Genomic DNA, 12,089 nt, shown 5'->3' on the forward strand with positions numbered 1-12,089 from the left:
ACCAAAGATATAAAAAAGGGTAGAGGGGAATGGAAGAGTCCAGGAGCAAGAAACACTCAGAAGCTGCCCAGAGCTACCACCCTTCTTATCCCCACCCCTCCTCCTCCTACCTTTTCTCCTTCAGACCTCAAAATCTGTGTGTCTCCTGCCGCGGCTAGCTGATAGGAACAAGAGCATGCACATCCGAGAAGAGGAGGCTACACCATCCACAGTAACAGGCATCATGGTGATTTCTTGTTCTTCCCATTGGCTTCTTTAATTTGGAGCAGATCCACCTCTCTGTGTCGTTGTCGTCTCCTAGCAATTCTTGAGCGTGGTTCTCTTGTGTGCAGTCGACCCTGACTTCGGCGGGGCAGCAGAAGCTGAAGGAGCCCATATCCCCTGGTGGCGGCTCCGCGTCGGTCGCTGGGTCCGCTGCGGAGAGGAACAACGGCGGCAGGGGCAAGGGCAAGACTGAGATCAAGCGCATCGAGAACACGACCAACAGGCAGGTCACCTTCTGCAAGCGCCGCAACGGCCTCCTCAAGAAGGCGTACGAGCTCTCCGTGCTCTGCGACGCCGAGGTCGCGCTCATCGTCTTCTCCAGCCGCGGCCGCCTCTACGAGTACGCCAACAACAGGTCTCTTCTTTCTCTCCCCAGCTCTGTGCATCTCTCTCTCTGTGTGGTACTAGCTAGCTAGTACCGCAATATAATGGTAGTAGGCGCTACTACGACGAATCACCTTCGCTCCAAGAAATGGTAGGCTACATATATAAGTGATGAGTTTGTCGTCCCGTCTAGCTAGCTAGACACATGATGTGTATTTCGACGACGCTCTCCGAGAATTGAAGCAGCAAGTTAGCTCCCAGCTTTCTTGCTTGCAAAGAGGAAAGCTGCATCTCGTTTGCTGCTACGACTACATGCGTTCTGTTTATTAACTGTCTTGCTTATTTTTTGTGCTACCGCGGAGAGGGGCGAAAGAAATCGCAACGGTTTCTTTGCGCGCGTGCGTGCTCCGTCATCCTTTCCGGTTTCTCTTGTGTTCCTGTGAGGTGAGCTAGATGTCTAGATAGATTCAGCGCAGGGGTATGCTTTGTGAGGTGAGCTTTTCTAGTGCGCGTGCGTGCAATGGGCGGGTGCCTTGCGGTTGCTTTGGTTTGGTGTGGTGGTCCGCTTCTTTTCTTGCTCCATTTAATTATTTCTTTCCTTTCTATGATCTATATATCCCTGAGGAATATCAGTGAAGACTTATTAGATCTCTCATACCTCATGATACATAGCAAGCATTGTTCTCACACAAGGAAAAAAAACTTTTTGTTGCTTTGGTCATGTATATATGTGCAGATCTAGTAATTATTATCCTTCGCTCTTAGATTTGGGTCACTAGCTGGATGTGCGCGCGTGCAGTAACTCGGTAACTGGATGCAAACTTGTGAATGTGAGTGAGGGGAGGTAAGCATTTGAGACGTAAAAAGATGCCAGGCGCGCATCCTGTCCTGCTAGTGCTATATGATGTTAGGGTTAGGGTTCCATCCCATGTGCGTCCGTCGTCATCATCACCATCTGGCCTCTCTCTCTCTCTTCTCTCTCTCTCTCTCTCTCTCTCTCTCTCTCTCTCTCTCTCATGCTGTCATACATTGTGTTTTCTGTAGATGTTACTGTTGTCCCTGCGTGTGTGGTGGTTCTGCAGGTCTCCTCGTCACAGCCATGTATATCTGCGCGCGCGCTGTGCACTGTGCTGCATATGCATATGCTAAAGTGATGCGCAACTGCCCATCACGGGAGCTCTGTCCTCTCTGCCACCACATAGCACTGTAGTTTTTAGGACTGGCAGGAAATAAAAGGGGGGTAATGTAATGCAGAAGGAAACGATAACATCAAATTGAAAACAAAGAAGCAACCTAGAAACAGCGTGATAGCAAATTAAATTTCCTTAGGCATTTGTGCTTATTTTTTAAGATTTCTTTATCACATCCTTATGTTGCACACGTACATGCAATGCAAGTGGCATGAGTGAACGAATATATAGATTCATTACAGCTTTGACAAATTGGAACCACTCCATCTGATTGAATGCGTTTGACTTGTAAACTCAAAGGACAATATGTGTTGTGTTTCTTCGCAGAAATTTGAGCATTATGATTGGGTTCTCGTATCTTCAAGTGAATATTTACTGTTAATAGTAATAGTAGTGTTCATCACACTGAACCATAAATTTGAGAGAAACACCATTTTGTAAGTAATCAAATTACTTTTCTTGAACAGATTCCAAAAGAATCAAAATTTCATCTATATTGTTGCAATATTGAAACTAAAAAGTAGCTCGGATGCATTAGTCAACATGGTATTGCAAATATTTGTACAATAAAATCATAGTTTTGAAACTGTTGTATCTATATGGTGTTTGATTGGTTACTTGTGTTTGCAATGTATTCAGGCAGTGCAGATTGGTTGTATTTGGTTTGCCAGACATATATAGTCTCTTATTCATGCTTGCACTTTGCTCAAAGAAAGCACAATAATGCATATTAGCTAGTATGCCAGATTTGGTCGTACTTAGACAAGGTTTGCACAATCTGATGGGATGGTCATACAAAAATAAAACAACCTCTTCCCTTTACATATACTAAAAATATGAGAACTCAAATAGAACATGGATCGGAGGTAGCAATAAAGTGTGAAGAACCAAACATATTTTTTATACACTGCATGTGTTTCTGATCGACTCAGGTTGCATTGCATAAGGTCTAATGCAGAGAAGACTAATGCAAGCAAACAATTAGAGCCATAACATCTTATAATTGATATAAAAGTATACCTATCTATTTCATGATAATTTTAAATATAAAAGGTTTGCTCAAATAAAAATGCAAACTATAATTGATTTTTTTTTTGCTCAAAGCTCGACGGAAGCCAGATGTTCGAACGGGTGTAGCTGCAATTCATAGAGATAAAACACTGTAGAAATATTAGAGCGACCTGTACGAATTAAAGTCAATCGACGCTATAGATATATATTTGGTCTTTGAGGGCGTACGGGGCAACTGAAATGTGTGCCAATTTGTTTGTGTGATGTGAATGCTCTGTATACGGAACCAGTAGCATGACCAGTTTTCCTTGCCACTGCCAGAGTTGTATCGGGGGACTACAAGGGGAAGAAAGCTGGCAATGCAAGCTGGTGTTGGTCAGAAGGGTTATGGCACCCAACGGTAGGGCTGACCAGTTGGGTAACAGCTGAGTCCATGTCTTATCTATGCAGCACTCCTTTGTGACCAATGGGTAGTAGATGTCCACTGCTTGCAGGCAATCATGTTGTGGGTAATGCATGGCTACTGCCAAGCATGCTCGAGGATGCTAAGGTTTTTGCTATGTTCACCTACAGAGTACAGAACAGCAGTACCTTTGAAATTGGTAGCCATCCGTCTCAAAATTCGTTCTCATTTTCGAAAATGCAACCATTTTAAACTTACAAATATATATAATAAAATATTAATATTACATAATTAGTATCGTTAGAAGATCTTTGAATCTATTTTCATAACAAATATTTTTAAAGATACAAATATTACAAATATTTTTTTATAAATTTAAATCAGTCTTGACAAACTTTGACCTGCACGAAATGACTTAGACAACTATTTTAGAATGGAGAGAGCATATAAATTATGTGAGTCAAAGAGTTTCTTAGAAATAATGGTTGGCACTAAGTGGGTTCTACATTATTGCCCCCATAAATATTTCTTTGAAGCACTGCTATTAAAATGCTTGGCCTCCGCGATGGATGTTATGAGTTCCAAAAAAAGTGACGAGTTCCTGTTAATCTGTGTATGGCAACTGCAAAATTGGCATGTTTAGAAAATACATATCTCGTGTAAGCATAGGGTTCAAATTTGAGTCAAGATGCATGATTCATGTCTCATATTTCTTTTAGCTAGAATAAAAGTGGTATTTACATTTCCTTTTTGAACGTAAGACATTTACATGGATATGTCATCTTTTTCTGACAAATATTTAGACAACTGTTTTTTACCATCAAAGCTAATTAATGTGAATAACACATCATTTTTTAGATTAGATTGTTTAATTTTTTGCAATGAAAAAATCATTCCTTTGAAGAATCATGTGATCCATCTTTCTCCTTTCACTTCCGTTGCACCATTAACATAAGTTATTTAACAATACAATCCATATGTTCCTTTAAATTTGTTTATGTCCTATTTAGTAAAAATATCCACTTAAGCAACACAAAGAGAGCTGGCTCAACTTAACTGTGAATGCATCGAATCCACTAACTATTGCGCTTTTGGTTATTATCAACAACAAATATTTTTATTAATATATCAAGATAATCTATATTTTATCAGTTTCTCAATGTTTCAAGATTTAAAAATATAGGTCTTGAGTTTTTTTTCTTGAGAGGGTAATTTTACCAGGATGTTTTTTGGTTCAGTTCAAAATTTAATTCAATCCTAATGTTTAGATCTAGACCCCCTTTTTTTAAACAGTTCTTGTAGGATTTGACTTTGTTGAAGAAAACAAGGATGAATTTTTTTGCTATGCTAGCTTAGGAGTTCCGATTTTCTTAAAAAGAACTGTAGTAGTTATTAGGTGTGGTATTACATAGGTTCAAACTCCATGTATGTGCACTACAAACATATTATGGGTCTGTTTGGTTTAGCTGTAGATTCCTAAAACTCTGATTCTAGCTATGAGCTGTGAGAAAGCTACTATGAACTGACAATTATGAGAAAACTGAAATTAATTTGGCTGAAACAACTGTCAACTATAGATTCTATAAGAGCATGACAGCTTGTAACATAGACATCATGAATCCATAAAATCTAGGGTAGGAGGTGATTCTGAATTGAACTAGAGGAATCTATAGTTTATCTATTCTACTATTGTATATGTTTGATTGAGATTTCAGATTTTGGACAGCAAATCTAGTTCAGAAAGCTAAACCAAACATACCATATAAGAACTCAAGTTCTATGTAGATGCATCAGTATTTATTAGAATGCTAACTCAATGGCAGTTAGGATTTGATTATGCTGGCAATGCGATAGTATACAATATTAGACTATTAGTGAAGAGTGAAGCAGTAATGTAAGCAATGCATGTGCTTACTAAAACGTGATAAATCATTGTTGCACCGAATATTAATACACAACATTAGGATGTGCTTGCACTTCCTGTTATTATCTGTAGCATTGACGAGGACCACTCTCTATTTTCACATGACACTAAATAATGTGTTAAAATCAACTACTTCTAAGTGATTGCAGCAGTATTTACCACACCAAATTAATATCACAAAATAGATTATGAAATATATTTTCATAATTTAACCATTTAGAGTCCTAGATGATGTTACTATTTAAGTGATTGCTGGGATGGCTTTACTTTAGCATGGAAGTATTAATAGTATTTTGGGACGATGCGTTAGAATATTGGTTACTTTATGTGCTGATTGTATTGACTTTCACTAATGGGGCTGTTCTGGCTAGATTATTAAAGCCGTTCGGACTGCTGCTGCCGTATAGACAAAATACTGTAGAAAAGGTAGAAGCCGGTGGATTAAAGCCGAAATACTGTAGAAAAAGTAGAAGCCGGTGGATTAAAGCCGCAACGGACAGGATGAATGTCAAATTGTAATCGACATACTTGCTAGAAGGCAATGTATCCATTATAATCGCTGGAAGATGTCAAATTTCAGTTATTGTATATGTTCTATGAATCTCCATTATAATTTATTATGCTTGTGACGATTGTTCTATTATCTGTTGTATTTTTTCAAGAAAAATATCTAGTTTTGCCCTGGAACAATTTTGTTTCATATTTTCATTCTTTCGGCACATACAATTATCTCACCTGATTGAATGTATGTGTACTAACTACTAACTACAGTATTATATTGTATGTACAGCGTGAAGGGCACCATTGAGAGGTACAAGAAGGCAACCAGTGACAACTCCAGCGCAGCTGGTACGATTGCAGAGGTCACCATTCAGGTAACATCATGTCGATCAGTCAACACATCGTTTCTGATCCTACAAGACCCTAGTCGTAGTGTTGGCTACCACAGGCTATGCTGTCTATTGATGACCCTAGTGTTGTACTATGCAACATTCCTTGCAACTGTGTGCTCTACACAGCCAAAATATTTTCTCTGGGCGAAATCTTCAGACTGGACATGCACCCTGTGGGTTCTGGGCATTACACGGCAGAAATTCCAGTGACGATACTAAGAGAACCTGCTTGGACCAGCATTTCATGTGGAGTTGTGCAGATATATAATTGTCCTCTCTGGATGTCTGGGTAGCTTTGGTTATTCCATGCTCCAAATGGTAGAGAGGATAGCATGCATGTTTTGGACAAAAACGAATAAAACCACTGAAGGCTAGTAGGAAAATTCTTCTTGATGGGTTTTCGTAAGATGTGGCAATTATAATATTCCTCTGATAAATATATATATGGCTAGTAGGAAACTTTATAAGTATATATATGGCAGTCAGTTTGGTGAAATGGAGTTTTAGTGTTGCACATATTTTCTTTTCCCTGAAATTGATTTCGATGAATAAATTAATTGGACTACTTTTGTTTTTTCTTGCAATTGAGAAATGAGTACACCATTTAATTCACATTTTGCAGTCGGACCTGTTTGTTATGAATGTCAATATGGAACATCCACTAACAATTTGGATAGAAACCAACAGCAGCATGAAATATTACTAAATGAACTTTTGCAAACTTGCAGCATTACAAGCAGGAATCTGCTAGGCTGAGGCAGCAGATCGTTAACTTGCAGAACTCCAACAGGTTCAGTTCTTATAGAAAATTATCATGTGCGCGAGAATACAGAAAGGTCATTTGATGAACTTATAAGTTTTCAGGGCCCTGATAGGTGATTCTATCACAACCATGAGCCACAAGGAACTTAAGCACTTGGAGACTAGGTTAGACAAAGCTCTCGGAAAGATTAGAGCAAAAAAGGTACTACGTGCTATATATCTATAATAATCATATTTACTGCATTATGTGTGGAAAAATAAATATAGTATTTCCTTTTACGCAATTAATGCGGATCAAACTCTGCAGAACGATGTGCTGTGTTCTGAAGTCGAGTACATGCAGAGAAGGGTAAACAGCAACAAGAACACATTTTTCCTCTCACGAACTTATTGATTTACTCGACATTGAACAAAATAAAAACAAGAATTTCGCATTTTCAGGAAATGGAGTTGCAGAATGACAACTTGTACTTAAGGAGCCGGGTAAGTAACCTGTAGTTGCTAATTAAGAAGGACAGTCTTAGAAGCAAAATATGGAACTGTAATTACTAAAATGCCAAGTTTACCTTAACTTTGAAAATAAAAAATAGTGTAACAATTTAACTGTCTCACAATGCAAGCATAGGTTGATGAGAATGAAAGGGCACAACAGACAGCGAACATGATGGGGGCACCATCGACAAGTGAGTATCAGCAGCACGGTTTTACTCCTTATGATCCAATAAGGAGCTTCCTGCAGTTCAACATCGTGCAGCAGCCTCAGTTCTATTCTCAGCAGGAGGACCGGAAAGACTTCAACGACCAAGGTAGATTTTTTTTTTATATCTACCACATTTATTTGAAATGTATTTAAATGGACACCCTAAGGTATTTCATAATACCATGTATATTTTTCTAAATGAAATAATAATCCCTCCATCTCAAATTATTATTCATTTTAATTCTTGGTTTTTAAGAATGATGATGAATCTAGACACATACATCAATTATTAACTGTACGAATCTATTAGAAGTTTAAAATGAATTTTAATTTGGGACAGAGACAATATTTATTAGTCATCACAAAACTTGGAAGCCATAGGGCTAGGAAAACAAAATCATTGCAGTTAGTTTTAAATAAAATGCCTAAACCTTCCACTTGGCTATATATATATATATATATATATATATATATATATATATATATATATATATATATATATATATATATATATATATATATATATATATATATATATATATATATATATATATATATATATATATATATAATTTCCTCTCCAAGTACATGTTCTGCTATTCTGATTCCTTTTAATGTCTTTAGGTGGAAGATAAATATTGGACCTCTCAAGCTTCAGTACTTATCCGTGATGATGCATGACTGCCAGTGAGAAACTGAGCTACATTACTGTGGAATTATATGTAAAGACTAGTACTACTGCTTCATATATGTGCATGTGCGCACACGCGCACGTAGTATGCACAATTTCATCCCACTATTATGGCTTGGCACCAACTATGTCTCCTTAATTATCATAGGAGAAAAATAAGTCACGCACAAAAAAATTCTAAAGATGAGGCGCAGTGTTGGATGACTGAAACTGAAAGATAGGATTCTCGTGGATGGCGGTGGTCATATATATGTCATGCACATCTGATCTCTGTTCCAAAATGCCACATCTTCTTTCCCAACCCACTCGAATCTACACCGAGAATATATATGTTTTATTCGTAATGTATAGACACTATTAGCAATGATACTGTGAACTATGGTTATGGTCCACAATAAGAAATGCATATTTACCTGTGGTTTCATAGTAGAAATCATGTATTTATGTTGATGATCTTCATAAAAAATGTTAGGAAAAATCAAATTTCACCAACAAAGATGTATTTCTAAAGATGGGTTTGAAAGAAAAGTGGACCGTGACTATTTGATAGTTAAAATTTTGATGTTTGATGATCAAGCACAACCATTTAGACTAACATTATCGGCTAGTTTTTTTTAATTTAAGGGATGCAACATGGACATGGACTGAGATAAAGTGGTGATCAACACTACGGGAAAGCGGGCCACTATGGACGCCCTACATAACTTCCAACGGCCGACTCACAGTCTGTCAGAAATTAACTAACTTCCTACGGCTAGATGATAGACCATCATAAATTAACTAACTTCCAACGACTGGCTGACAGGTCGTACTTTCCGACGACCTATCAGTCAGCCACTAGAGTCAACCACTAGACGTTGGTTAATTACCAACGGTCTAGCAACCAACAGTTCACTACCGGAATCACAGGCTTTGCCGAGTGCAGTACGCTTTGCCGAGTGCCTTTTGTCGGGCACTCGGCAAAGAAGGCTTTGCCGAGTGCCGCACTCGGTAAAGTTAGGAACTCGGCAAAGAGCCCCTTTACCGAGTGCTGAACACTCGGCACAGGGGGCTCTCGGCAAAGACACGTTTTGCCGAGTGTCAAACACTCGGCAAAGGGGGCTCTCGGCAAAGGGCCGTCAACGGCCGTCCCAAAGCTGACGGCCGTTAGTCGTTGCCGAGAGCCTACGGCTGGCACTCGGCAAAGAGGATTCTTTGCCGAGTGTCATCTCTAGACACTCGGCAAAGTATATTTTTATTTTTTTATTTTGTCTCCCAATTTTTTTGTGGTATGTTCCTACACTGTGTAGACCTACATGTATCATTTGTGCACAATTTTAACAAAGTTTTCAATCGTTAGTAGATTTAGTTCGTTTATTTGAATTTCTTCGGAAAATGTAGATTTGAACTGCAGGTCACTCGAAACTTGGAAAACCGTGCATGCAAAAATGATATTCATGTTACTTAGCATAAGTTACGACCGATTCCAGGAGCGGACCGGAAACTTCGAGCAACATGCTCACTAAACATGGCCGTGAACTTGCCATCCACATGTTTAAAAATTGTATAAAACACAAACAAAGTCAGAAAATCCTGAAACTTGTCCACGTGTCATGATATCATATGTACATGCTGCGATAAAAATTTTAGAATGTTTGGAGAAAGTTGTGGGACACTATGTGTAGAAACCTAAGAGAACTACACATGAAATCATAGAGTTTCAATGTGGATCTCTTAGGTTTGTACACATAGTGGTTGGAAGTTGATTAATTTTCGATGGCCTATTAGCCAGTCTTCGAAAGTTAGTCGCGGGCCGTTAATTCTTCGCCAGTCTTCTTCACGCGCATGCCCAATTGCATGTCCCCTTTGCCTTCCACTATCACAAGGAAAGCCCACACGAGAGTCAAGCTTCAGGTCAGATAACTCCAAAGATAATCATAGGCCTTCTCCATGTATAAGTGGTGTTTTGGTTACGACCTCTCTCGAATGCCCCCTATTGTCTTCACTATCAAGTTTTCAGCTAAAACACTGCAAGCCTTATTTTCTCCACTATATAGTGGCAGTCATACCAAAAATACAATTAGTGTGATCTCACATGATTCACATCCCCTATTGTTACTGAAAGTCGGCTAGAGGGGGTGGATAGGCGGAAACTGAAATTTACAAACTTTAAGCACACTTCAAGCCGAGGTTAGCGTTAGAATAAAAGTTAAGTCCGAGAGAGAGGGCGAAAACAAATCAACCAAGAAATAATGCGGATGACACGGTGATTTGTTTTACCGAGGTTCGGTTCTTGAGAACCTAGTCCCCGTTGAGGTGGTCACAAAGATCGAGTCTCTTTGAACCCTTTCCCTCTCTCAAACGGTCACTTAGACCGAGTGAGGCTTCTCCTTAATCAAACGGGTCACTTAGAACCCACAAGGACAACCACACTCTTGGTGTCTCTTGCTTTGATTACAAGTCACTTAGAGAATAAGAATGAGGAAAAAGAAAGCCAACCAAACAAACAAGAGCACAAGAAAACACAAATGATCCTCTCATAAGTCTAAATGCGCTAGAGTTGATTTTGAGACTTTGAGCGGATCGATCTCTTGAATTGTGTCTTTGGAGTGTTGTGTATTGCTCTTGTATTGAATGAGAAGGAGTGAATGCTTGGATCGTTGGAGTGGAAGTGGTTATGGGGTATTTATAGCCCCCAACCACCAATTCAACCGTTGGGGCAGGCTGCTGTCAATGGGCGCACCGGACAGTCCGGTGCGCCAGCCACGTCACCCAACCGTTAGGGTTTTGACCGTTGGAGCTTTTTCTTCTAGTGGCACCGGATAGTCCGGTGCTGCACCGGACATGCACTGTTCACTGTCTGGTGCGCCTTCTTGCGGCTGCTCTGACTCTGCGGGAACTGTCCGTGCACTGTAGCTTCTGTAGGCGACCGTTGGAGTCGACCGTTGCGCTTCCTAGCAGTTGCTTCGCTGGTGCACCGGATAGTCCGGTGAATTATAGCGGAGCACGACCTCTGAAACCAGAAGGTGAAGAGTTTGAAGTCGATCAACCTTGGTGCACTGGACACAGTCCGGTGGCACACCGGACAGTCCGGTGCGCCAGACCAGGGTTCTCTTCGGTTTCTTTTTGCTCCTTTCTTTTGAACCCTAACTTGATCTTTATATTGGTTTGTGTTGAACCTTTAGCACCTGTAGAATATATAATCTAGAGCAAACTAGTTAGTCCAGTTATTTGTGTTGGGCATTCAACCACCAAAATCATTTGTAGGAAAAGGTTAAACCCTATTTCCCTTTCAATCTCCCCCTTTTTGGTGATTGATGCCAACACAAACCAAAGCAAATATATAAGTGCAGAATTGAACTAGTTTGCATAAGATAAGTGTAAAGGTTGCTTGGAGTTAAACCAATTTATACTTCTATTAGATATGCATGGTTGGTTTCTTTTATTTAACATTTTGGACCACGCTTGCACAACTTGTTTTGTTTTTGCAAATTCTTTTGGAAAATCTTTTCAAAGTCTTTTGCAAATAGTCAAAGGTATATGAATAAGATTGTAAGAAGCATTTTCAAGATTTGAGATTTTCTCCCCGTGTTTCAAATGCTTTTCCTTTGACTTAACAAAACCCCCCCTGAATCAAATGCTCCTCTTAGTGTTCAAGAGGATTTTACCAATTTTTGTAAATACCAAATAAGATCAAATACATTTAGATACCAATTTTGAAATAATTCTTGAAGATAAACATACCCAAAATATATCAATTGAAAATTTTTAAATTGGTGGTGGTGCAGTCCTTTTGCTTTGGGCTTAATATTTCTCCCCCTTTGGCATGAATCGCCAAAAACAGAGACTTTTGAGAGCCCTTTTGCTTTCTCTCCCATTGGTACAAGTAAATATGAGTGAAGATTTATACCAATGTGAGAGTGATGTAGAGTGACGGTGAAGGGTAAA

At 39.2% G+C, this 12,089-nt stretch overlaps 1 protein-coding gene across 1 annotated transcript; it reads left to right on the forward strand.

Annotated features, from left to right (window-relative positions):
* The first annotated feature begins 45 nt into the window (after positions 1-45).
* LOC542244 (homologue of Arabidopsis gene AGAMOUS) lies at positions 46-8,345 on the forward strand. The gene is made up of 9 exons (NM_001111851.2): positions 46-226; positions 333-619; positions 5,907-5,991; positions 6,738-6,799; positions 6,874-6,973; positions 7,079-7,120; positions 7,213-7,254; positions 7,397-7,577; positions 8,096-8,345. Exons 1-9 carry the CDS (start codon positions 176-178, stop codon positions 8,104-8,106), a joined length of 861 nt encoding a protein of 286 aa, NP_001105321.1. The 5' UTR covers positions 46-175; the 3' UTR covers positions 8,107-8,345.
* Positions 8,346-12,089: the final 3,744 nt, after the last annotated feature.

Source organism: Zea mays, chromosome 6, assembly GCF_902167145.1.
Source record: "Zea mays cultivar B73 chromosome 6, Zm-B73-REFERENCE-NAM-5.0, whole genome shotgun sequence".
NCBI lineage: Eukaryota > Viridiplantae > Streptophyta > Magnoliopsida > Poales > Poaceae > Zea > Zea mays.